General features: G+C 51.4%; 1 protein-coding gene across 1 annotated transcript in view; it reads left to right on the forward strand.

The window, feature by feature from the left end:
- The window catches only part of nup214 (nucleoporin 214), a 159,804-nt gene that overhangs the window by 120,332 nt on the left and 13,638 nt on the right, over positions 1 to 25,834 (forward strand). Inside the window, 5 exon segments of the mRNA XM_085965133.1 lie at positions 3,207 to 3,242; positions 4,088 to 4,155; positions 8,890 to 9,028; positions 22,504 to 22,659; positions 23,516 to 23,687. Coding sequence (XP_085821259.1) covers positions 3,207 to 3,242; positions 4,088 to 4,155; positions 8,890 to 9,028; positions 22,504 to 22,659; positions 23,516 to 23,687 — 571 coding nt within the window.

Raw genomic sequence — 25,834 nt, forward strand, 5'->3', positions numbered from 1 at the left:
CGCTCTCTCCCCCCCCGCGCGCTCTCTCCTCCCCCCCCGCGCGCGCTCTCCCCCCCCCGGCGCGCTCTCTCCCCCCCCGCGCGCTCTCTCCCTCTCCCCCCCCCGCGCGCTCTCTTCCCCCCCCCCGCGCGCTCTCTCCCCCCCCGCGCGCTCTCTCCCCCCCCCGCGCGCTCTCTCTCCCCCCCCCGCGCGCTCTCTCCCCCCCCCGCGCGCTCTCTCCCCCCCCCGCGCGCTCTCTCCCCCCCCGCGCGCTCTCTCCCCCCCCGCGCGCTTCTCTCCCCCCCCGCGCGCTCTCTCTCCCCCCCCGCGCGCTCTCTCCCCCCCCGCGCGCTCTCTCCCCCCCCGCGCGCTCTCTCCCCCCCCGCGCGCTCTCTCCCCCCCCGCGCGCTCTCTCCCCCCCCGCGCGCTCTCTCCCCCCCCGCGCGCTCTCTCCCCCCCCGCGCGCTCTCTCCCCCCCCCGCGCGCTCTCTCCCCCCCCCCGCGCGCTCTCTCCCCCCCCCGCGCGCTCTCTCCCCCCCCGCGCGCTCTCTCCCCCCCGCGCGCTCTCCTCCCCCCCCGCGCGCTCTCTCCCCCCCCGCGCGCTCTCTCCCCCCCCGCGCGCTCTCTCCCCCCCCGCGCGCTCTCTCCCCCCCCGCGCGCTCTCTCCCCCCCCCGCGCGCTCTCTCCCCCCCGCGCGCTCTCTCCCCCCCCCGCGCGCTCTCTCCCCCCCCGCGCGCTCTCTCCCCCCCCGCGCGCTCTCTCGGCTCTCCCCCCCCCGCGCGCTCTCTCCCCCCCCGCGCGCTCTCTCCCCCCCCCGCGCGCTCTCTCCCCCCCCCGCGCGCTCTCTCCCCCCCCGCGCGCTCTCTCCCCCCCCCGCGCGCTCTCTCCCCCCCCGCGCGCTCTCTCCCCCCCCGCGCGCTCTCTCCCCCCCCGCGCGCTCTCTCCCCCCCCCGCGCGCTCTCTCCCCCCCGCGCTCTCTCCCCCCCGCGCGCTCTCTCCCCCCCCGCGCGCTCTCTCCCCCCCCGCGCGCTCTCTCCCCCCCCCGCGCGCTCTCTCCCCCCCCCGCGCGCTCTCTCCCCCCCCCCCGCGCGCTCTCTCCCCCCCCGCGCGCTCTCTCCCCCCCCGCGCTCTCTCCCCCCCCCGCGCGCTCTCTCCCCCCCCCGCGCGCTCTCTCCCCCCCCGCGCGCTCTCTCCCCCCCCGCGCGCTCTCTCCCCCCCCGCGCGCTCTCTCCCCCCCCGCGCGCTCTCTCCCCCCCCGCGCGCTCTCTCGGCTCTCCCCCCCCGCGCGCTCTCTCCCCCCCCGCGCGCTCTCTCCCCCCCCGCGCGCTCTCTCCCCCCCCGCGCGCTCTCTCCCCCCCCGCGCGCTCTCTCCCCCCCCGCGCGCTCTCTCCCCCCCCGCGCGCTCTCTCCCCCCCCCGCGCGCTCTCTCCCCCCCCGCGCGCTCTCTCCCCCCCCGCGCGCTCTCTCCCCCCCCCGCGCGCTCTCTCCCCCCCCGCGCGCTCTCTCCCCCCCCCGCGCGCTCTCTCCCCCCCCGCGCGCTCTCTCCCCCCCCGCGCGCTCTCTCCCCCCCCCGCGCGCTCTCTCCCCCCCCCGCGCGCTCTCTCCCCCCCCCGCGCGCTCTCTCCCCCCCCGCGCGCTCTCTCCCCCCCCCGCGCGCTCTCTCCCCCCCCCGCGCGCTCTCTCCCCCCCCGCGCGCTCTCTCCCCCCCGCGCGCTCTCTCCCCCCCCGCGCGCTCTCTCCCCCCCCCGCGCGCTCTCTCCCCCCCGCGCGCTCTCCCCCCCGCGCGCTCTCTCCCCCCCCGCGCGCTCTCCCCCCCCGCGCGCTCTCTCCCCCCCCCCGCGCGCTCTCTCCCCCCCCCCCGCGCGCTCTCTCCCCCCCCCCCGCGCGCTCTCTCCCCCCCCCCGCGCGCTCTCTCCCCCCCCCCCGCGCTCTCTCCCCCCCCCCCGCGCGCTCTCTCCTCCCCCCCCCGCGCGCTCTCTCCCCCCCCCCGCGCGCTCTCTCCCCCCCCCCGCGCGCTCTCTCCCCCCCCCCGCGCGCTCTCTCCCCCCCCCCGCGCGCTCTCTCCCCCCCCCCGCGCGCTCTCTCTCCCCCCCCCGCGCGCTCTCTCCCCCCCCGCGCGCTCTCTCCCCCCCCCGCGCGCTCTCTCCCCCCCCCGCGCGCTCTCTCCCCCCCCCGCGCGCGCGCTCTCTCCCCCCCCCCGCGCGCTCTCCTCCCCCCCCCGCGCGCTCTCTCCCCCCCCCGCGCGCTCTCTCCCCCCCCCCGCGCGCTCTCTCCCCCCCCCGCGCTCTCTCCCCCCCCCGCGCGCTCTCTCCCCCCCCGCGCGCTCTCTCCCCCCCCGCGCGCTCTCTCCCCCCCGCGCGCTCTCTCCCCCCCCCCCGCGCGCGCTCTCCCCCCCCCCCCCCCCCCCTCGCGCGCTCTCTCTCTCTCTCTCCCTCGTGCGTTCTCAACAGTTACCTTTGTTGCTTTGAACAACTTGTGTCTATCTTGGACAGCGTAATTGAACATGGGAAGCATGGGTCCCTGAGGAATTGTGAAAGAAAGACTTGCATTTCTCCAGCGCCTTTCACAACCTCAGGACGTCCCAAAGTGTTTTACAGCCAATGAAGTACTTTTTGAAGTGTAGTCACTGTTGTAATGCAGGAAACGTGGCAACCAATTTGCGCACAGCAAGATCCCACTGACAGCAATGTGATAATTACCAGATAATCTGTTTTCGTCATGTTGATTGAGTTGTAAATATTGGCCCCAGAACTTTCCTGCTGTTCTTTGAAATAGTGCCGTGGGATCGTTTACGTCCCCCTGAGAGCGCAGACGGGGCCTCGGTTCAATATCTCACCCGAAGGATGGCACCTGTGACAGTGCAACACTGCACTGGAGTGTCGGCCTGGATTTTGTTAAAGTCCTTGGAGTGGGACTTGAACTACGACCTTCTGACTCCAAGGCGAGCATGCTGCCAACTTAGCCACGGCTGACATCAAGTCATTTATCTCCTGAGTTTTCCGCGGGTCACAATGCAACAGGCCAGAGATTGGTCAGTTAAATGTGCTGGAAAGTGTTGAACTGTGAGGTCGACATTACTAATCGTTTTAGTAAAATTTGTCCCAACAGATCGGCACAGTTTGCCAAGAGCATGCATTAGTTTCTGTACAGTCTGTCCACTGTATCCTACCATAGTACTACCGCGCACACATAGCTGCTGATCTGCTTTCAGTTTGTTTACCATTAAGCTTGCAGATTTATGTTAATTGGCAAAAGAACCAGAGGTGAGATGAGAACTTTCTTTTACGCGGCGAGTTGTTATGCTAAACCTTTAGAAATCACTGGTTAGGCCTCAGCTGGAGTATCGTGTCCAATTCTGGGCTCCGCACTTCAGGAAAAATGTCACGGTCTTGGAGAGGGTGCGGAGGAGATTTATCAGAATGGTACCGGGGCTGAGGGACTTCAGTTATGTGGAGAGACTGGAGAAGCTGGGATTGTTCTCCTTGGAGCAGTGAAGATTAAGGGGAGATTTAATAGAGGTGTTCAAAATCATGAAGGGTTTTGCTGGAGTAAATCAGGAGAAACTGTTTCCAGTGGCAGGAGGGTCAGTAACCAGAGGACACGGATTTAAAATAATTGGCAAAAAAGCCAGGGTGCAAGATGAGAATTTTTTTTTCACGCAGCGAGTTGTTCCGATTGGTCATGCCCTGCCCGAAGGGGCGGTGGAAGCAGATTTAATAATAACTTTCAAAAGGGAATTGAATAAATACTTGAAGGGAAAACATTTGCAGGGCTCTGGGGAAAGAGCAGTGGGAGTGGGACTGATTGGAGAGCTCTTTCAAAGAGCCGGCACAGGCACGATGGGCCGAATGGCCGCCTTCTCTGCTGCCAGAGTGGATGATTCTATATAGCCAATTACCTTTTTGAAAAGGAATGATGCAGTAAATGTTCTCATTCTTTCGAATTCTAGTTCCTAGCGAGCTTTCAGTGGCTAGCAGATGGTGTGCTTGGTCTTGTAGCGGTCAAACTCCCGATCCACTTTGCACAATGTTTGATGCAGTGCGCTGCCTTGGTCAGCGGGTGAGTTGGGTTGCACCTCGCAAATGCTGTTCCTTTTTATCCTTCGCAGGTTTTGGTGGTTCTTCGTCGGGCCCTGTGTTTGGTCAGCCCGCTAACGCCAGCAGCGTGTTTGGTCAGGTAAGATCCCGTAAACGTCACAACAACAAAAAACTGCCTTGTTGAATGCCGTTCAAAAATTGGCGCCACTAAGTCACCTCTTCCCAAGTAGACTGACAGAATCGTACAGTCGCTGAGCAAGAAATGGCGCAACGTAACAGCGTTACTCAAGCTGTTGTCAAGAGAGAGGCTAATTTGTTTTGTTGTCGCAGTTGCAGCCAGATTGTAGCAGCCACGTTTCACCTATCATAGCATCTTACAGCACAGAGGGGGGCCATTCGGCCCATCGTGCCTGTGTTGGCCCTTTGAAAGAGCTTTTCCAATTAGTCCCACTCTCTGCTCTTCCCCCATCGTCCTACAAACTTTGCCTATTCAAGTATTTCTCCAATTCCCTTTTGAAAGTTACTATTGAATCCGCTTCCACCGCCCTTTCAGGCAGCGCATTCCAGATCACAACAACTCGCTGCATAAAAGAAAAATCCTCCTCCTCTCCACTCTGGTTCTTTTGCCAATAATCTTAAATCTGTGTCCTCTGGTTACCGACCCTCCTGCCACTCGAAGCAGTTTCTCCCATTTACTCTTATTAGAAACCTTCGTAGTTTTGAAAACCTCTATTAAATCTCCCCTCAACCTTCTCTGCTGTAAGGCGAACAACCCCAGCTTCTCCAGCCTCTCGACATAACTGACGTTCCTCATCCCTGGTACGAATCATAGAATTTACAGCACAGAATTAGTCCATGCCGGCATTTATGCTCCACACGAGCCTCCTCCCACCCCTCTTCAATCTCACCCTATCAACATATCCTTCTATTCCTTTCTCCCTCGTGTGTTTATCTAGCTTCCCCTTGCATGCATCAATGCTATTTACCTCAACTACTCCCTGTGGTAGCAAGTTCCACATTCTCACCACTCTCTGGGTAAAGAGGTCTCTCCTGAATTCCCTATTGGATTTATTATTAACTATCTTATAATTATGGCCCCTAGTTTAGGACTGCCCCATAAGTAGAAACATCATCTTTACGTCTACCCTATCGAGCCCCATCATCATTTTAAATTGTGGCTGAAACCTCTTGTTTCAGTGCGAAGTCTTTGCCCTTCCTGTCCTCTAATACACTGCATTGCCCACTGGGGAGAAATGTCCCTCACCCCATATGTTGAGGTCGTTTGTAACCTGGAAGCTTAAGGGTAAAAGAACAAAGTACGCTGCATCCCCTGGTTTCATTATCAGGGCAGGATGGCCTACAGAGAAGGACAGCCGCTGGGGTGATCTGCACCCCTGGGGCCTACCCACCTTTCTCCACCACATTCCCGGGCCACAGGAGCCTTTTCCTCTTTGCCAGATCTTCCGTGCTTCCCTCCCCCTCTGCTATTCCGCTGTAACCATTTACGCCTCCTCTAGTTCCATCTTTAGTTTCTTTACTTGTCCTGTTACCACTATTGCACCATCATCCCTTTTGTCATTTAATCTCTCCTGCCTTCCGCCCTATCACAGACCTTCCCTTTTGTTCTTTCCCCCCACCCCCTTTGTCCCTGCCTCTAAGCTCAACCATCTTCCAGTTCTGACGGAAGGTCACCGACCTGAAACGTTAAAACTCTCTTTCTCTCGCCACAGATGCTGCCTGACCTGCCGAGTACTTTTCCAGCATCTTCTGTTTTTATTTTATGGCCTTTATCCCATCTGTTTGAATTGTAATAATACTCTGGTTCCCTAGGTGAAGACAGCTGATAAGCACGTTACTGCTGCTGCTGCCAAATCCCCAGTGATTTTGCTGATTGTTGTATTTCCTCACATTGAGCGGAGAGAGTTGAGAGCTGGAGCAGGAGTCCAACGTTTTCAACTGTGCTCATTACCTAGCACTATTCACGTACTCGGGCTAGTTCCTGTCGCCATTGTCCAGATGTGACTAGTGGTGTCCCCCAGGGATCTGTCCCCTGGTGAGCCTCAGCTTTTCACTATATATTTATAAATGACTTGGATGAAGGAATAGAGAGCCGTCTATCTAGGTTTGCTGACGACACCAAGTTAGATGGCACAGTGTAGATAAAGAAAGAAAGACTTGCAGTTCTCCAGCGCCTTTCACAACCACCGGACGTCCCAAAGCGCTTTACAACCAATGAAGTACTTTTTGAAGTGTAGTCATTGTTGTAATGTAGGAAACGTGGCAGCCAATTTGCGCACAGCAAGCTCCCACAAACAGCAATGTGATAATGATCGGATAATCTGTTTGTGATGTTGATTGAGGGATAAATATTGGCCCAGGACACCAGGGAGAACTCCTGCTCTTCAGAATAGAGCCATGGGATCTTTTACGTCCACCTGAGAGCAGACGGGGCCTCGGTTTAACGTCTCATCCGAACTATAGCACCTCCGACAGTGCAGCACTCCCTCAGCACTGCACTGGAGTGTCATCCTGGATTTTTGTGCTCAAGTCCCTGGAGTGGGACTTGCACCCACAACCTTCTGACTCAGAGGCGAGGGTGCTACCAACTGAGCCACAGCTGACACACAAGACGGGTGCAGAAAGTTGCAAAGGGACATTGATAGATTAACTGAGTGGAGAAAACTGTGGCAGATGGAGTTCAGTGTGGGAAAGTGTGCGGTCATTCACTTTGGACCTAAGATAGATCGGAGTATTTTCTAAATGGTAAGTAGCTCATAACTGTGCAGGAACAGAGATATCCATAGAATCATAGAATGGTTACAGCACGGAAGGCGGCCATTCGGCCCGTCGAGCCCGTGCCGGCTCTCTGCAAGAGCACTCCAGCTAGTCCCCCAGCTTCTCCAGCTTATCCATGTAACTGAAGTCCTTCATTCCTGGAACCATTCTCGTAAATCTTTTCTGAACCCTCGCTAAGGCCTTCACATCCTTCCTAAAGTGCGGTGCCCAGAATTGGACGCAATACTCCAGTTGAGGCCGAACCAGTGTTTTATGCAGTTCTATCATAATTTCCACGCTTTTGTACTCTATACCTTTATTCATGAAGCCCAGGATCCTGTAAGGGGGTCCCATATTTAGGGGTCCAAGTATAGAAATCATTCAAAACTAGTGGACCGGTACAAAAAATCATTAAGACAGCTAATAGAATGTTGGCCTTTATCTCAAGGAGGGGTGAAAGTTATATTACAGTTATATAAAGCTCTGGTTAGACCCCATCTGGAGCACTGTGTTCAGTTCTGGGCCCCGCACCTCAGGAAGGATATATTAGCCTTTGCGGACGTGCAGCGCAGATTTACCAGGCAAGGGCATTAAAGCTCGAGGAACCACGGCAAGTAAATGGAGTTACGCTACGGATCAACCATGATCTAATGGAATAGGATCGAGGAGCTGACTGGCCTCCGCCTGTTCCTATGTCCCTTACTCACAATTCGGACTCGTCTTAACCGAAGTGTATTTTGAAACTGCGCCCTAAAGCAGCACGGCACATAATCAGCTCAGAAATAATTTGTTCGGCTTTGTGCTTTGTGCCAAACACGCGTGAAGCGTATTTGTTTCAGGTTGTGCCCACTGATGTAAGAAAACTACTAGGCACTTGGTCTAAGCGTTAAACAAAGCTTCAATCAACTGTTTTACAACATGGAGGTCTAGTTGTGTCCTTCACTAGTTCCTGTTAAAGAATGTCCTGAGCAAGCTGGGCCCGTGCCCGAGTATTTATACTCTCCCTGGACAGCGCCACCTGTAGGCCGCTCAGTATTATTTCATAAGTCTTTCTTTCATGAATGACTGATTCATGTCACCCACATTTACTGATGTGCTCGTTCTGCCTCGGTGGCTGTGCTGGTGATGCTGGCAGAATGTACAGGGGAGGGTTCCTCCAAACAAGGAAGGATCTTGGCTGGTGGTCTCGTCACGGTCCTCCGTAAACTTGAGCCCAACCAAAACTCTGCTGCCTGTAGCCAAACTCTCACTAAGTCCCATTCATCCATCGCCCCTGCAGGGAGAATATTTCCCCTGGTGGGGGCTCTAGAACGAGGGGTCACAGTCTCTGGATACGGGGTAGGACATTTAGGACTGAGATGAGGAGAAATTTCTTCACTCAGAGGGTGGTGAACCTGTGGAATTCTCTACCACAGAAGGCTGTGGCGGCCAAGTCACTGAATATATTTAAGAAGGAGGTAGATAGATTTCTAGACGCAAAAGGCATCAAGGGGGTATGGGGAGAGAGCGGGAATATGGTATTGAGATGGAGGATCAGCCATGATCGTATTGAATGGTGGAGCAGGCTCGAATGGCCGACTCCTGCTCCTATGTTTCTATGTGCTCGCTGTACTTCAGTGGCTCCCAGTCTGACAATGCCTTGATTTAAAAATTCTCATCCTCCTGTTAGGATCCCTCCATGGCCTCACCCCTCCCTGTCTCTGTAACCTCCTCCAGCCCTATAAACCCGCCGAGATCTCTGCGCTCCTCCAATTCTGACCTCTTGCACATCCCTGCCTTTCTTCACTCCACCATTGGCGACCGCGCTGTCAGCTGCCTTGGCCCTGAGCTTTGAAATTCCCTCCTTATACCTCTCCGCCTCTTTCCTCCTTTAAGTTGCTCCTTAGAACCTACCTCCTTGACCAATCTGTCCTAATGTCTCCCGAGGTGGCTCGGTATCAATTTTTGTCTGATAATCGCTCCTCTGCAGCGCCTTGGGACGTTTTACGACGTTAAAGGCGCTATGTAAATGCAAGTTGTTGTTGCTGGACGTGCTGTAACAGTTTTCAGACGGTGAAGTAGGACGTTGCTGACCTTTCACTCGACCTTGCCTCTGCAGCCGCCGAGTACAGGAGCAGTTTTCGGTTCTGCCAACAATGCGAGTGGATTCTTCAGTGGACTGGGAGGAAAGCCGAGCCAGGAAGCAGCCAATAAGAATCCATTCGGACAGCCGACCTTTGGATCAGCTGAAGCTGCAAGTGAGTTCAAACAGTGTCTTTTTTTTGGGGCCGTGGTGGTCTTTGGGAGTTGGCTAGTATTCCCGGCCTGTGTATTGCTCGGGTAAGGCAACAGCGCACAAAAGGTGACTGATTTCTGCATTTAAAAGCGGCGTAACTTTCAATCCGCATCCTCCGCACATCATAGCTTAATAAGACCGTGAGCAGAGACCGGGGTCCCCTCGAGCAGCGACCGGGGTCCCCTCGAGCAGCGACCGGGGTCCCCTCGAGCAGCGACCGGGGTCCCCTCGAGCAGCGACCGGGGTCCCCTCGAGCAGCGACCGGGGTCCCCTCGAGCAGCGACCGGGGTCCCCTCGAGCAGCGACCGGGGTCCCCTCGAGCAGCGACCGGGGTCCCCTCGAGCAGCGACCGGGGTCCCCTCGAGCAGCGACCGGGGTCCCCTCGAGCGGAGGCGGGGTCCCCTCGAGCGGAGGCGGGGTCCCCTCGAGCGGAGGCGGGGTCCCCTCAAGCAGAGGGGGGGTGGGGGGGTCAAATATTGCCTCTGAACCCAGTGGAAAGCCTGGTTATCAAAAGGCAATAAACTGTTGAATCAGGATTTCCTGTTCCAGGTGGTAGATCGATTCCCCCGGGACATTCACTGAAATGTCAGATGTGGCTCAGTAGGTCGCACACTCCCCTCTGAGACAGAAGGTCGTGGGTTCAAGTCCCCACTCCAGACATCTGAGCACAAAATCTGGGCTGACACTCCAGTGCAGTGCTGAGGGAGCGATGCACTGTCAGAAGTGCCGTCTTTCAGATGAGACGTTAAACCGACGCCCATCTGCTCTTTCAGGTGGACGTAAAAGGTCCCACGGCACTATTTCGAAGAAGAGCAGGGGAGTTCTCCCCAGTGTCCTGGGCCAATATTAATCCCTCAATCAACATCACTAAAACAGATGATCTGGTCATTATCACATTGCTGTTTGTGGGAGCTTGCTGTGCGCAAATTAACTGCTGCATTACATTACAACAGGATGTCCTGAGGTCATGAAAGGCGCTATATAAATGCAAGTTTTTCTTTTTACTGAACAAGCTTGTAACACAAAATGGGAGAAATTTGCTCCATGGCGTTCTTCTAACTCCGCTTGACCTTGTCTCGTGTCCTGGAGTGCGTCGCAGCATCTTTGTGTTGGCCTAAAACCACCTCCTCTTTGGCTTGACATTGTGGCTGTTTCACTCTTGGACCAATTTGTGTTTGGATGATTAGAGGATCACTCATTGAGCTATTTTACTTGGCGTAATAATAGTGATTGAGTTGCCCCAGTGTCACCCAACAAGAATCAGCACAAGTGCTGCCTTTTAAGGTAACCACTAATACAATAAACACACAGTCCAATCAAACTAACAGACGCCAAGATGAGCAACAAAGTCCCAACAAAACCGAAAGGAACCTTACTAATTAACTCCTAATGTTATTATCTGTGTCTACAAGACGCTCTGTTCCCTGCGGTGCCCACCAGTCGCGGCAGGTTCATAGAGTAAACATAGAAGATAGGAGCAGGAGTAGGCCATTCGGCCCCTCGAGCCTCATGGCTGATCATCCAAATTCAGTACCCTGTCCCTGCTTTCTCCCCATATCCCTTGATCCCTTTAGCCTTAAGAAATATATCTAACTCCTCCTTGAATATATTTAATGAATTGGCCTCCACCGCCCTCTGTGGTAGAGAATTCCACAGGTTCACCACTCTCTGGGTGAAGAAATTCCTCCTCATTTCTGTCCTAAATGGCTTACCCCTTATCCTTAGACTGTGACCCCTGGTTCTGGACTCCCTGACCATCGGGAACATCCTTCCTGCATCTAGTCTGTCTAGTCCTGTTAGAATTTTATAAGTTTCAATGAGATCCCCTCTCATTCTTCTAAACTCCAGCGAGTATAAGCCCAATCGACCCAATCTCTCCTCCAAGGACAATGCATGCTCTCCCTCCAAGGCCGCTCCCCCTCCAAGGCCACCCGCCCTCAACCTGTGGCTGCTTTTCAGCACCTATGCTCCTGACCTTTGGCCACCCTGTTAGAGGATAGATGTTCTTGTAAGCAGCGTTGCCCCTAATTTATTTTGGGTGCGCGGCCCATTCGCAGTTTCGCACGTGCGCGAAATTTAAGTTTAGAAAAGCCAGTCCCGGGCGGCCGCGCAGCTTAGAGGGAACGTTGCTTGTAGGTTAATTCTCAAAATAACAGGGTTCACAGCATTACAGGTAGATATTCATAGATGTATTAAGCATATGATAACTATTATTGACAATAATTAAGCGTACACTTAACAGTAGTGCTTGCGGCCAAACCTTGTGCGTTTGTACCGGAGATTCCACGCACATTAACAGCAAAGTCTCACGAACAACCACATGAACAATTTTTGTATCATCGGCAAACTTCTTAATCATGCCCCCTACATTTGAAGTCTAAATCATTGATATATACCACAAAAAGCAAGGGACCCAGTACTGAGCCCCGCGGAACCCCACTGGAAACAGCCTTCCAGTCACAAAAACACCCACCGACCATTGCCCTTTGCTTCCTGTCTCCAAGCCGATTTTGGATCCAACTTACCACTTTCCCTTGGATCCCATGGGCTTTTATTTTTCTGACCAGTCTGCCATGTGGGACCTTGCTAAAATTTTTGTAGACTACATCAAATGCGCTACCTTCTTGTTACCGCCTCAAAAAAATTCAATCAAGTTAGTTGGACACGACCCTCCCTTAACAAATCCACGCTGACTTTCCTTGATTAATCCGTGCCTTTCTAAATGACGATTAATACTGCCCCTCAGAATTTTTTCCAATCATTTTATTTGTTCATGGGATGTGGACGTCGCTGGCAAGGCCAGCATTTATTGCCCATCCCTAGTTGCCCTTGAGAAGGTGGTGAGCCGCCTCCTTGAACCGCTGCAGTCCGTGTGGTGAAGGTACTCCCACAGTGCTGTTAGGGAGGGAGTTCCAGGATATTGACCCAGCGACGAAGGAACGGCCGATATATTGCCAAGTCAGAGTGGTGGTGGACTTGGAGGTGATGCGCCTGTTGCCCTTGTCCTTCTCGATGGTAGAGACCGTGGTGCTGCCGAAGAAGCCTTGGCAAGTTGCTGCAGTGCATCTTGTAGATGGTACACACTGCAGCCACGGTACGCGGGTGGTGGAGGGAGTGAATGTTTAAGGTGGTGGATGGGGCGCCAGTCAAGTGGGCTGCTTTGTCCTGGATGGTGTCGAGCTTCTTGAGTGTTGTTGGAGCTGCACTCATCCAGGCAAGTGGAGAGTATTCCATCACACTCCTGACTTGTGCCTTGTAGATGGTGGAAAGGCTTTGGGGAGTCAGGAGGTGAGACACTCGCCGCAGAATACCCAGCCTCTGACCTGCTCTTGTTGCCACAAGTTAATGATTCCACGGATTGAACCTCTTGAAACGGTGTGAAAAACTGCTGTTACCATTCAATAGAAGAAACTTTTCCACCACCCGCCCTCAAATCCTGATTGCATTTCAGGACTTTATCAGTTAGTGAACTGCAAGAGATTACCATCAGATCAGCTGTATTTTATTTGACATTCTGACAGGACAATGCTTAGGATGCATCATCGTTTTTTTTTATCTAAGATCACTTCCCAGTTTAATTTGGGGTCAGGAAATTGTCCCATTGTTTTTTCTGCCACAATACAAGTCAGGATTGGAATGTTGTTTCCCACTGGAGAGACATTCTAATCTGTTTTTTGGTGGTTTTGGTTGAGGGAGTAATGTTAAGACACCGGGATAGCTCCTGCACTCAAAATAGTGCTGTGGAATCTTTAACATCCACTTGAATCACTGGAATAGGCAGCAGGGTCTCTGTTTAATGTTTCATCCGTAGCACCATCTGTACCTCACAGCAGGCACCACTCGAGTACTGGGCTGGAGTGTCAGCCGAGGTTATGTGCTCAAGTCCTCGGAGGCAAGTGTGCTACCAACTTTTTTTTTGAACTTGCTCTCTGGATGGGAGCGCTGACAGAGCCACGTTTACTGACCATCCTTGGTTGCCCTGCGAAGCTGGTGGTGGGCCCTCTCCTTGAACTGCTGCAGGACGTGTGCTGATGGCGTATGGCAGGGGGATTCCAGGATTTTGATCCCAGTGAGGATGAAGGAATGCCAGCATATGTCCAAGTCAAGGATGGTGTGTAGCTTGGAGGTGATGGTGTTCCCAAAATCTTGCTGCTCTTGTCCTCCTTTTGGCGGTAGAGGTCGCAGGGCTGACGTGTGCTGAGCCAGGCTGATGCTTTTTGAATTTACAGTGAGTTTAGAATCATACAGCACAGAAGGAGGCCATTCGGCCCACCATGCCTGTGCCAGTTGTCTGAAAGAGCTACCAATTAGTCCCACTTTCCTCTTTCCCCATAGCGCTGCAAACTTCTTTCTTGAAGCTCAACAACAACTTGTATTTATATAGCGCCTTTAACATAGTAAAACGTCCCAAGGTGCCTCACAGGAATGTTACCAAACAAAATTGACACCGAGCCACATGAGATATTGGGGCAGGTGACCAAAAGCTTGGTCAAAGAGGTAGGCTTTAAGGAGCATCTTAAAGGAGGAGAGAGGGAGGTGGAGAGGTTTAGGGAGGGAATTCCAGAGCTTGAGGTCCAGGCAGCTGAAGGCACGGTCGCCAGTGGTGGAGCGATTTAAATCAGGAATGCTCAAGAGGCCAAAATTGGAAGCTCCGTCAACTCTTTAAAAGTCGCCTCCTGCACCGAACTGAAAGTGAAATCCGATTTGACTAAATTATATATCTTCCATCTGACGCTGCTGGAACTGCATCTGTTTTACGTGTTGAACCATGAAACAAGTTGCCGGGAAGAACAATTGAGACCAGGACACTACTCATTGAAGGAGCAGCTACATGCTGCAAGCAATGTCCCCCGTAAGCAGCACTGCCTCCCGCGCGGCCTGCCTCCCCCAATGCGCGGCCCATTCAAATCTTTGTGCATGCCCGGTGACATGAATCTTGTCATTCATGTGGAAATGACTTATGAAATAATAATGGGCGGCCTGCTGGTGGCGCTGTCCAGGGAGAGTATAAATACTCGGGCGTGGGCCCAGCTTGCTCAGGACATTCTTTAACAAGAACTAGTGAAGGACACAACTTGATCTCCATGTTGAAAAACAGTTGATTAAAGCCTTGTTTAATACTCAGACCAAGTGCCCAGTAGTTTTCTTACGTTGCCCGGTACCTACAATGTAAAAGCCGGTGAGCGGCCCGTGCAGTACCTCGCAGATGACTGCGCAACCGCGCAGCTTAGTGGGAACACTGGCTACCAGGGTAGGACTTGGAAGCAGGAGATCTGAACCGATGATCCAATGCATTTTAACCAGATTATTGAAAGTTTACTTAGCTGGTGCTGATTTTGTCTCCCTCCTTACTTAAATAGGGGTGTTACATTTGCGGTTTTCCAATGCGCTGGGACATCTCCAGAGTCCAGGGAATTTTAGTATATTGCAACCAATGCATCCGCTATCTCTGCAGCCACTTCTTTTAAGACCCTGGGATGCAGGCCATCGGGTCCAGGGGACTTGTCGTCTTTTAGTCACATTATTTTACCAAGTACTTTTTCCTTAGTGATAGTGATTGTCTTTAGCTCCCCCCTCCCTGTGGCCCCTTGATTATCCATTATTGGGATGTTGTTAGTGTCTTCTACCATGAAGACAGATACAAAATATTTGTTCAGAGTCTCTGCCATTTACCCATTCCCTGTTATTAATTCCCCAGTCTCATCCTCTAAGGGACCAACGTTTACTTTAGCTACTCTCTTCATTTTTATATACCTGTAGAAGCTCTTACTATCTGTTTTAATATTTCTTGCCGGTTTACTCTCATAATTCATCTCTTATTTTTTTAGTCATCCTTTGCTGGTTTTTAAAAATTTCCCAATCCTCTGGTCTCCCACCAATCTTGGCAACATTGTATGCCTTCGTTTTCAATTTGATACCATCCTTTACTCCCTTAGTTAGCCACGGATGGTGCTCCCTTCTCTTAAAATCTTTCTTTCTCACTGGAATATAGTTTTGTTGAGAGTTATGGAATATCTCCTTAAATGTCCGCCACTGCATTTCAACTGTCTTACCCTTTAATTTATTTTTCCAGTCCACTTTAGCCAGTTCTGCCCTCATGCCATTATAATTGCCTTTGTTTAAGATCAGGACACTGGTTTGAGATACAACTTTCTCACCCTCCAACTGAATTTGAAATTCAACCATGCTATGATCACTCTTTCCAAGAGGATCCTTTACTATGAGATCATTTATTAATTCTGTCTCATTGCACAGTACCAGATCCAAGATAGCCTGCTCCCTGGTTGGTTCCATTACATACTGTTCTAGGAAACCATCCCGGATACACTCTGAACTCCTCCAGGCTACCATGGCCAATTTGATTTGTCCAATCAATATGGAGATTAAAATCACCCATGATTATTACCGTACCTTTTTTACAGGCCTCCATTATTTGTTGATTTATACTCTGTCCAACAACATTGCTACTGTTCGGGGGCCTGTAGACTACGCCCACCAGAGACTTTTTCCTCATTTTTTTTATCTCCACCCAAACCGATTCTACATCTTGATCTTCTGAGCCAATATCACTTCTCACCACTGCACTGATCCCATCCTTTACCAACAAAGCCACCCCACCTCCCTTTCCTTTCTGTCTATCCTTCCGAATTGTCAAATACCCTGGATTATTCAGTTCTCAGCCCTGGTCAGCTTGCAACCACGTCTCTGTAATGACGATCAGATCATACCCATTTGTATCTATTTGTGTCATCAACTCATCTATCTTGTTACGAATGCTGCGTGCATTCAGATATAGAGCTTTTAACTTTGTCTTTTTACCATTTCTCCTTGTTTTGGCCCCATTTTCTGTTGCACTCTTATTTTTAAACATTCTGTCCCTTCCTGTCACACTCTGGTCATTATTTCCCCCAGCTCTATCCTGCTTTATTGGTTTCTCATTTCTCATTGACTTTTTTAATTCCCGCTCACCTGGAACCTCCTCTCCCCCCCCCCCCCCCCCCCCACTATTTAGTTTAAAGCCCTCTCTATTCGATTCTCCAGGACTCTAGCCCCGGCATGGTTCAAGTGAAGCCTGTCCAAACTGAACAGCTCCCCTCTTATCCCAGTACTGGTGCCAGTGCTCCACAAATTGAACACGGCAGCTACTGCGCACAGCAAGCTCCCACAAACAGCAATGTTGATAATGACCAGATAATCTGTTTTAATGATGTTGATTGAGGGATAAATATTGGCCAGGACAAAGGGAGGGTGAAAGAAAAGCCTATTTTTGTCCTGAAGAGTAATCGAGTGCAGGGTTGGGGGGGGGGGGGGGGGGGCGGTGGTGGTGGCTGCTGGGAGGGAGGGACACAGAGTTTGCTTGTAGCTCACAGCTGGATTGCTATGTAGTCTTGCTCACTATACTGGACAGCTTCAACTTGCGGGTGCTGTGAGAAGTTAATGTGTCTCAAACTGCTGCCGAAGCCCCTTCGATCAGCTAGCCATGCAGCAAAATGGTCAACTCGTCCAGATGTTGTGTTCTGGCAGAAGGCTACAGTTCGTGTGGCAAAATAAAGAAGCAAATCTTGGTGTTTCTTTAAAAAGACACCCGTTTGCACACGACTCGTGTTAATGAGTTTAAAGTTCACGTCAGTGTTTAATTGAGTGTAACTGTGGGGGTTTCAGGGGTTCTCTGAAAATGAACCCCCCCCCCCCGCCCCGTGAGAATTTTACAGCACAGAAGCAGACCATTGGGCCCAACTGGTCTGTGCCGGTGTTTATGTTCCACACGAGCCTCCTCCCACCCCCTTTTCATCTAATCCCACCAGCAGATCCTTGTATTCCTTTCACCCACATGTGTTTATCCAGCTTTCCCCTTAAAGGCATCACAGAAGGCTGTCGGGCATGCTGTCATTTTATGTACAAGTCTTGCGAGGATTTCTAGAATTAATTCCGAGTCCTCCTGGGGACAATCATCGAGCAGCAGTCTGCCCGAGTCGGCATTGTAATCCATCAGAGTGCAGCGGACGAGCCCTTGCACTCATGTGGAACAGCAACAGTGGCTCAGTAAGCCCTTGAGAAGAGAGAGAGAAAGCCCTTGCATCTTGCACCAGTGAGAGGAGTACCTTGGATTTGTCAGAGAGGTGTACTGCGAGGTGGTGGATAGACTAATCTAAGTGAGCACAGTTCACATTGTCTCACATCAGCATTGAATGTTCGTGATTGGCAAAGTGACCTTTTATTAAAAGCCTTGATTCAGTATTTCCTTCACGCAGGCGAATGAGCACGAACTGCAGTGCCATCCTGTGAAGCTTAACATTGAAGTGAGAGAGAATTTGAATTTATAAAATGCCTTTCACATACTCGGGGTGTCCCAAACCCCTCTGCAGCTCCTTCTGACACGTCGTCACTGTTGTTTTGTGGGCCAACATGGCAGTCAGTTTGTGCACAGCAAGCTCCCGCAAACAGCAATCTTGCATTACAACAGTGACCAAACTTCAGAAGTACTTCATTGGCTATAAAGCACTTTGGGTATGTTCAGAGGTCATGAAAGGCACTATATAAAGTTCTTTCTTTCAGATAACTAGATAATCTCTTTTGGTTTTCATCGCTCCACTATTGGTGGCCGTGCCTTCAGCTGCCGAGGCCCTAAGCTCTGGAATTCCCTCCCTAAACCCCTCCGCCTCTCTCTCCTCCTTTTAAGACGCTCCTTAAAACCTACCTCACCTGTCCTAATATCACCTTATGTGGCTCGGTGTCAAATTGTGTTTTATAATCACTTCTGTGAAGTGCCTTGGTGTGTTTTGCTACGTTACAGGCGCTGTATAAATGATGCTGTTGGTTAATGAATACTATTGACCAGAAGTCCCTTGCTGCTCTTCGAATAGTTCCGTGAGATCTTTTACGTCCACCCGAGGAGGCAGATGGGGGTCTTGCTTTAACATTTCTTCTGAAAGACAGTGCAGCTCTCTCTCTCTCTGCGCTGAAGTGTGAGCCTAGATTGTGTGTTCAAGTACCTGGAGTGAAATTGCCATCTCAGTCAAGAGTGCTACCAATGAGCCAAGCTAGTTTGAATCCCACATGACTCACCAGAAGGAAAGACAAGTTTGACCTCTCCATGAATGGGAGGTGGGGCCAGGTGTCAATGCACAGAGCAGGGCAGGTGAATGTAGTGAAGGAAGTATCTTGAGAGCCAACAGATCCACCATTATTTTCACACAAGTTCTGCGCCATCGTACGACCTGATTCTGCAGCTGAAGGAAGCTACACAGACACTTCTGAGGTGTCAGCGTGACTCGGTGGGCAGCACTCTCGCCTCTGAGTCAGAAGATTGTGGGTTCAAGTCCCACTCCAGAGACTTGAGCACATAATCCAGGCTGAAAATCCCAGTGCAGTACTGAGGGAGTTGCTGCACTGTCAGAGGTGCCGTCTTTCAGATGAGACGTTAAACCGTCTGCTCTCTCAGGTAGATGTAATGGATCCCGTGGCACTATTTTGAAGAAGAGCAGGGGAGTTATCCCTGGTTTCCTGGCCAATATTTATCCCTCAATCAAGATCACTAAAGAAAACAGATTATCTGGTCATTATCACATTGCAGTTTGTGGGAGCTTGCTGTGTGCAAATTGGCTGTCGCGTTTCCTACATTACAACAGTGACTACACTTCAAAAAGTACTTCATTGGCTGCAAATCGCTTTGGTTCATCCTTTTTTTTAATTAATTGATGGGATGTGGGCGTCGCTGGCTAGGCCTGCATTTAGTGCCCATCCCTAATTGCCCTTGAGAAGATGGTGGTGAGCCGCCGCCTTGAACCGCTGCAGTACAACTGAGTGGCTTGCTAGGCCATTAAGAGTCAACCACATTGCTGTGGGTCTGGAGTCACATGTAGGGCAGACCAGGTAAGGACGGCAGATTTCCTTCCCTAAAGGACATTAGTGAACCAGATGGGTTTTTGCAACAATCGACAATGGTATCATTACTAAGACTAACATTTAATTCCAGTATTAAATTGAATTGAATTTAAATTCCACCAGCTGCCGTGGTGGGATTTGAACCCATATCCTCAGAGCATTTAACTGAGCCTCTTGCTTACTAGTCTAGTGACATAACCACTACGCCACTGCCTCCCCTGAGGCTATAAATATAAGATAGTCATGACTAAATCCAATAAGGAATTCAGGAGAAACTTCTTTACCCAGAGAGTGGTGAGAATGTGGAACTCGCTGCCACAGGGAGTGGTTGAGGCGAATAGTATAGATACATTTAAGGGGAAGCTGGATTGTAGAAGGGTTGCGAGTGTTGTACGCTGGGAACGGGGGCTGGGTGCACTTTTGTTATCCAGTTTATATAATTTTACTTTATATGATTTGTACTTGGGCATAAGGAATATTATCGATATTTACTGACAACACAAATGAGAGCTTTAGCAAACTGTAAAAGGTATAAACGGGTTAGTGAAATGGGCAGATGAGGTACTGCATCGGGAGTAAAACGACTTGCATTTATATAGCGCCTTTAATGGGCTTTACAGGAGCGTTATCAGACAAAGTTTGACACCGAGTCACGTAAGGAGATATTACGCCAGGTGACCAATAGCTTGGACAAAGAGATAGGTTTTAAGCAGCGTCTTAAAGAAGGAGAGAGAGGCGGAGAGGTTTAGGGAGGGAATTCGGAGCTCAGGGCCCAGGCAGCTGAAGGCACGGTCGCCGATGGTGGAGCGATTAAAATCAGGGGTGCACAAGAGGCCAGACTTGGAGGAGCGCAGAGATCTGGGAGGGTTGTGGGGCTGGAGGAGGTTACAGAGATAGGGAAGGGCGAGGCCATGGAGGGATTTGAACTGGAGGATGAGAATTTTAAATTCAAGGCGTTGCTGGACTGTTTGCCAATGTGATGGGTGAACGGGACTGGGTGCGAGTTAGGAGACGGGGCAGTGAGCACAGGGGGTGATGGGTGAACGGGACTGGGTGCGAATTAGGACACGGGGCAGTGAGCACAGGGGGTGATGGGTGAACGGGACTCGGTGCGAGTTAGGACACGGGGCAGTGAGCACAGGGGGTGATGGGTGAACGGGACTGGGTGTGAGTTAGGAGACGGGCAGATAGGCAGGTTTCTAAGACCTTTTCTTTTTGCCTTTATCGATTGACATTTTACAACTTTACCAACTTCAAGCCAAAGCAAAATGTCAGTATGAAGGATGGATCTCTTTTTTTCTCCCAATTATACACTTAGCACTATATACATAAACATTTTAAATAGAATTGCACTTTGCCTAACAGAAAAGCAAGATGAAAAATCTGACGTAAATTGATTGTCCTGCGCTCCCTTCATCCTCTGACCCGACGACGCCTGTGTTGAAATCTCATCGCACAGCTTCATACTCTCGCCCTTTCCCCAGCCCTCCGCTGTGGGACCGCTCACCTCTGTCTTTCCTTCCTCCAGCAACCTTCAGCTGTTAAAACTTAATCATAACATCAGATCAGTACTTCCTGACTGACCTCGTCTTTTATTTTTAACCTCGGTGAGGTACACACTCTGGGTGGAGAGGGTGCATAGAAGATTTACAAGGATGATACCAGAAATGTGAGGATATACATATCGGGAAAGGATGAACAGGCTGGGTCTCTTTTCTCTTGAAAAAAGGCAGCTGAGGGGTGACCTAATAGAGGTCTTTAAAATTATGAAAGGTTTTGCTAGGGTAGACAGAGAGAGTGTTTCCACTTGTGGGGAAGAGCAAAACTAGAGGCCATCAATATAAGATACTTACCAAGAAATCCAATGGGGAATTCAGAAGAAACGTCTTTACCCAGAGAGTGGTGAGAATGGAACTCGCTACCACAGGGAGTGGTTGAAGCGAATAGTATAGATGCATTTAAAGGGAGGCAGGACAGGCATATGAGGGAGAAAGGAATAGAGGGTTAGGCTGATAGAGTTAGAGGAGGAAAGATGGGAGGAGGCTCGAGTGGAGCATAAACGCCGGCATGGACTGGTTGGGTCGAATGGCCTGTTTCTGTGCCGTATATCCTGTGTAAAATAAATAAAATTGACAGTTGGTGAACGGTCCTGGTGCTTCGCCTTTGATCTTTGGAGCGCCGGAGTGATTCATTTCTCCGTCAGCTGCTGAGGGTCACGAGTGAACTGAGCTCTGGCAGTCGGATGTGTTTGTTTCTCGTGAATGCATGACGATCTCTCCTGAATTGACGTTTGGAGGAAAAAAAAAACTATATTTGCTTTCCAAAATGTCTTTTAGTTCTACATTTCCCACGGGGACCCTCCCACATTCAGTTTTTCATCTGAAAGCATTTCTGAGCAATCTACAAATTCCCATCATGCGTCAAGGCATCTTTCTGAAAGAAACACTTGCCGGGCAGTGGGGAAAGAGCCGGGCAGTGGGACTAATTGGAGAGCTCATTCAGAGAGCCAGCACAGGCACGATGGGCCGAATGGCGGCCTTCTGTGCTGTAATATTCAATGAATTTCGAAAACCTTACGTGAATTCCTGCAAACTTCATTTGGGATACAATATCAAGGGATATGAGACGAGGATTCTATATCGCTCAAAGGACCTTTGCTCAGCTTACCATTTTGATCTGTCAGTTTGAGTCAGTTAGTGTTCTCGCTCGAGTCTGAAGGTCGTGGGTTCAAACCTCACGACAGATTTGAGCACATACTCTCGGCTGACGCTCCAGTGCATTACTGAAGGTGTGCCGCATTGTTGGAGGCGCCGCCTTTCAGATAAGACGTGAAACCGAGGCCCCTTCTGCGCATTGGGGTGCACGTAAAGGATGCCATGGCACTATTCGAAGTGGAGCAGGGAGTTCGCCTGGTGAAATGACCAACGTTCCTCCCTCGGCCAACACCACAATTAACGAGCCGTACCTCGTTTGCTGCCGGAGGAACCTGGCTGTGTGAAATTGCCTGTGTATCAACAGCGACTACAGTCCAGCAAATCATTCCTTGTGCGCTAAACACTTTGAGATGTCCCGATGAATCAAGACGCCAAGTTCTTCCTAATGTGCATCCCTGCATTAATCTGACCAGTCAAATGTTTTAGTTTGGCCTATGAGCGATGTGTTAATGGTTGCTAGCTGACTGGCCTAAATGCTTACAAACAAACGAACGAACTTGCATTTATACCGCGCCTTTCATGATCTCAGGACGTCCCAAAGCGCTTTACAGCCAATTGAAATTGAAGTACCTTTGACGTGTAATCACTGTTGTAAAGTAGGGAAATGTGGCACCCAATTTGCGCACAGCAAGCTCCCACAAACAGCAGTGTGAATAAATGACCAGATAATGAGCCATGAAACTGGCGGAAACGCACTTGCCGCCACGCCACACGCCCGCTGTTGAGTTCCATTGAGGTCAGCGGAACTGAATGTCAGACGGGGCGCATAGCAGGCGAGTGATGCTGAGCAGTGGGTTTCGACGCGTAGCTTTGCTAACGGGTGTCTCTTCTCCACCAGATGCACCCAACCTGTTTGGGAACAGCGGTGCCAAGACGTTTGGGTTTGGCTCTTCCACATTCGGAGCAGATCAGAAATCGGTGGGCTCGTTCAGTGCTGGCTCCAGTGTCGCCTCCCAAGGATTCGGCTCCTTTTCCACTCCGGCCAAAGCCGCAGGTAATTTGAAGGGGTTTTTCGTGGGACAGCTGGGTGGCACTGCCGATCAAGATCAGCAAAGGGAGGGTGGGCTTGGCTGTTGGGAATGCGAAGAGCGAACCAGCGGAGGAGTGGAAGTGTTCAACATTTGATGATTGGAGCGACCCTCTTTTTAAATAATGTGTTTTCCAGTTTGCTTGGGATTCATAAGTGGCCTGAATGAAGCACAGACACTGCCAGTGATTGAATTCTAACTCTGCTCAAATGTTTAGATGTATGAAAACTTTGTAGCTGATCTACAAATGAACAAAGTAATTACAGGAAACTCTTTATTATCCGGCACCAACGGGACCGGCGTGGTGCCGGTTTATCAAAAAGTCCGGATTACAGAGAGGTATAGTTAAAAGGTACAAGAGCTCCGTACACAGCAACAAATCCAGGCTTCCCTGTTGCTTAGCAACATGTGCAGGAACTCCAGCCACAGACCAAGCGTCCCTGTTGCTTAGCAACAAGTGCACGAACCCCAGTTACACAGCCACAGATCCAGGAACTGCCACTAATATGAAGTAAAACTTACCTGAACCTACTCCTGAATTTTGCCGGTTAACAGAGATTTCTGATTATTTAGGTGCCGGTTAAAAGAGAGTTTCCTGTAGTTCTGTGAGGCAGCTAAAATGATCTAACTAATGCTTCCAAATGTCTCGACATCTGCCTGAGGTATTTGCTTCTTCCTCTCGCCCCTCCCTCTCTGTTGCCCTCCTCTCTGTCGCTCGCCCGTCCGTGTGTAAGTTTTGTTGAAATAGTGTAATCCAGAGCCTTGTGCTCAGTGTTGAAGTTGCCTCTGTCCTAAGGTCTCACTCCCCTCTGTGCTGCACAGGTGGTTTTGGCGCTGCTCCCGTGTTCGGCAGTCCTCCAGCCTTCGGGGGCGCCCCGACCTTCGGAGGGTCACCAGCGTTTGGTGGGGCTCCAGCTTTTACCAGCCCCATGGGCTCTTCAGGGGGCAAGGTTTTCGGTGAAGGAACGGCAGCTGCCAGTGCCGGAGGGTTCGGGTAAGACCTGGGGGAATTTTCGGGGGGTGAGAAGGACGCGATGGGCTGATTGGATCTGCATGTGTGCGTCGAGTGATAGCGTGCGATACGTAAAACTATAGTTCATTCTATTTGAGATTTTGGGGAAGTGAGAAGGTTGCGGAGAGACATCCATTTTCTTTTGGCTTGTACGGTGGTCAGCCTCTGCATCATGAGCCAAACATGCTCTGGATCTGAACCCACTTGTCTCTCTAGCTGCTCTCCCATCTCCCCTCATACCCTCTCCGAGCTCATCTTATCCATGAGGTCCACCTCCTGCTGCCTTGGCCCCATTCCCACTAAACTGCCAGCTACTCAACTTCCCCTCCTGGCCCCCGTGCAAGCTGAAATTGTGAAGGGTTCCGCCTCATCGGGTACTGTCCCCCCTCCCTGTCAGAACCGCTATCACCATTTCCCTCCTCAAGGCAAAACCCAACCCTTGACCTCTCTTTCCTTCCAAACTACTGCCCCATCTCCAAACACCCTTTCCTCTCCAATGTCCTTGAACATTGTTACCTCCCAAATCCGTGCCCATCTTTCCCCCCCCCCCCCCCCCCCCCCCCCCCCCCCCACCACGCATGGGCATCTTGGTTACATTTAACAGGACAGGAAAAGGCAATCTGGTCCATCAAGCCCACCACATCCAGACACGATATGGCCAATTTAGGCACAACTCCATGAAATTCTTCCGACCATGAAGGCAATCCAGGAAGCCACGGTAAGTTGTGTGCATTACCAATCCCAGCACGTACCTTCTGTAGCTCAGGATGCCCTCTCTCAGGAACTCATCCAGCTCCCTTCTCCAGGACTGTAGCGCACCCATACTTATTACATATCTTGGGTAGTCTGTTCTGGAGGGCGGAGACTCTGAAAAGAAATAGTTCTCGGCATTTAACCTTTTGGTATTTTATGCTTCTACCCCCAGTTCTCCCATTCCCTCTCTGACTCGAATACGCTTTGGTTGATATTTTTAATTATTTGTAGGCACTGCCGAAGCTATAGACTAAACTGAAGGGAAAATCAACATAATAGAATATAAAATTAACATTGCAAAGTACAACCACTACCTTCAGGCTTGCAGTGTTAATTTATATTCCAATTATGAGGAGAGGTTACATAGACTAGGCTTGTATTCCCGTGAGTACAGTAGAGTAAGGGGTGAGCTAATCAAGGTGTTTAAGATGATTAAAGGAGTTGATTGGGTAGATCGAGAGAAACTATTTCCTCTGGTGGGGGGAGTCCAGAACAAGGGGTTTTAACATTAGAATTAGAGCCAGGCCGTTCAGGGGTGATGTCAGGAAACACTTCTTCACACAAAGGGTGGTGGAAATCTGGAAAATTCCCCTCCAAAAAGCTGTTGAGGCTCTCGGGGGGGGGGGGGGGGGGGGGGGGGTCAATTGAAAATTTCAAAACTGGGATTGATGGGCTCTTGTTAGGCAAAGGGTATTAAGGGTTACGGATGGAATTAAGTTAAGGATCAGACCATGATCTAATTGAATGGTGGAACAGGCTCGAGGGAGCTGAACGGCCACCTCCTGTTCCTGTGTAGTTGTTTTGGTGAAACATTTACATGCTGTGTGTGCAGACATTTGGATCGTCCCTGAATGAGTTCGCCCACATAAGTGACGACACTTCAAAAAGTAATTCCTTGGCTGTGAAGCTCGGGTGTGAACGGTGTTATAAAAATCCAACTTCTCCTTTACACTGGTGCCTGTTTAGTTCAGATTCTGGGGGACCGACGACAGTGAGCTTAGCTCTTAGCATTCGTGTTACTAAATCCGGCTCCCTTTTCCTGGAGACGGATAGAGCCAGTGGCCTAGAAATTGAGTTGACGCCGCGCCAGGGCTTTAGCGCCGTAAATTTAGCGCCGGCGCTAATTCCCTTGCGCGCGCCAAAAATTCAGTAGCGCCGCGCCCAGACGGCTGCCGGCGCTACTGGCGGGCGTGAGCGCCTCCCAATGGGCGCTGAGTGCCGAATTGCGGCGCTAATCCGGCGCTGCGGCACCCGATGCGGTGCGGCAGGCTGGGGAAGTGCAGGCCTCCTCCTTCAGTTAAGGAGGAGCTGCCTGCACCCGCCCGCTGTCCGTTCAAATATTGAAAAAATGAGCCCGGCACCTCGGACAAGTGCCG

Source organism: Somniosus microcephalus, chromosome 23 (genome assembly GCF_052327205.1).
Source record: "Somniosus microcephalus isolate GS21.2 chromosome 23, FLI_Smic_1.0, whole genome shotgun sequence".
Classification (NCBI taxonomy): Eukaryota; Metazoa; Chordata; class Chondrichthyes; order Squaliformes; family Somniosidae; genus Somniosus; species Somniosus microcephalus.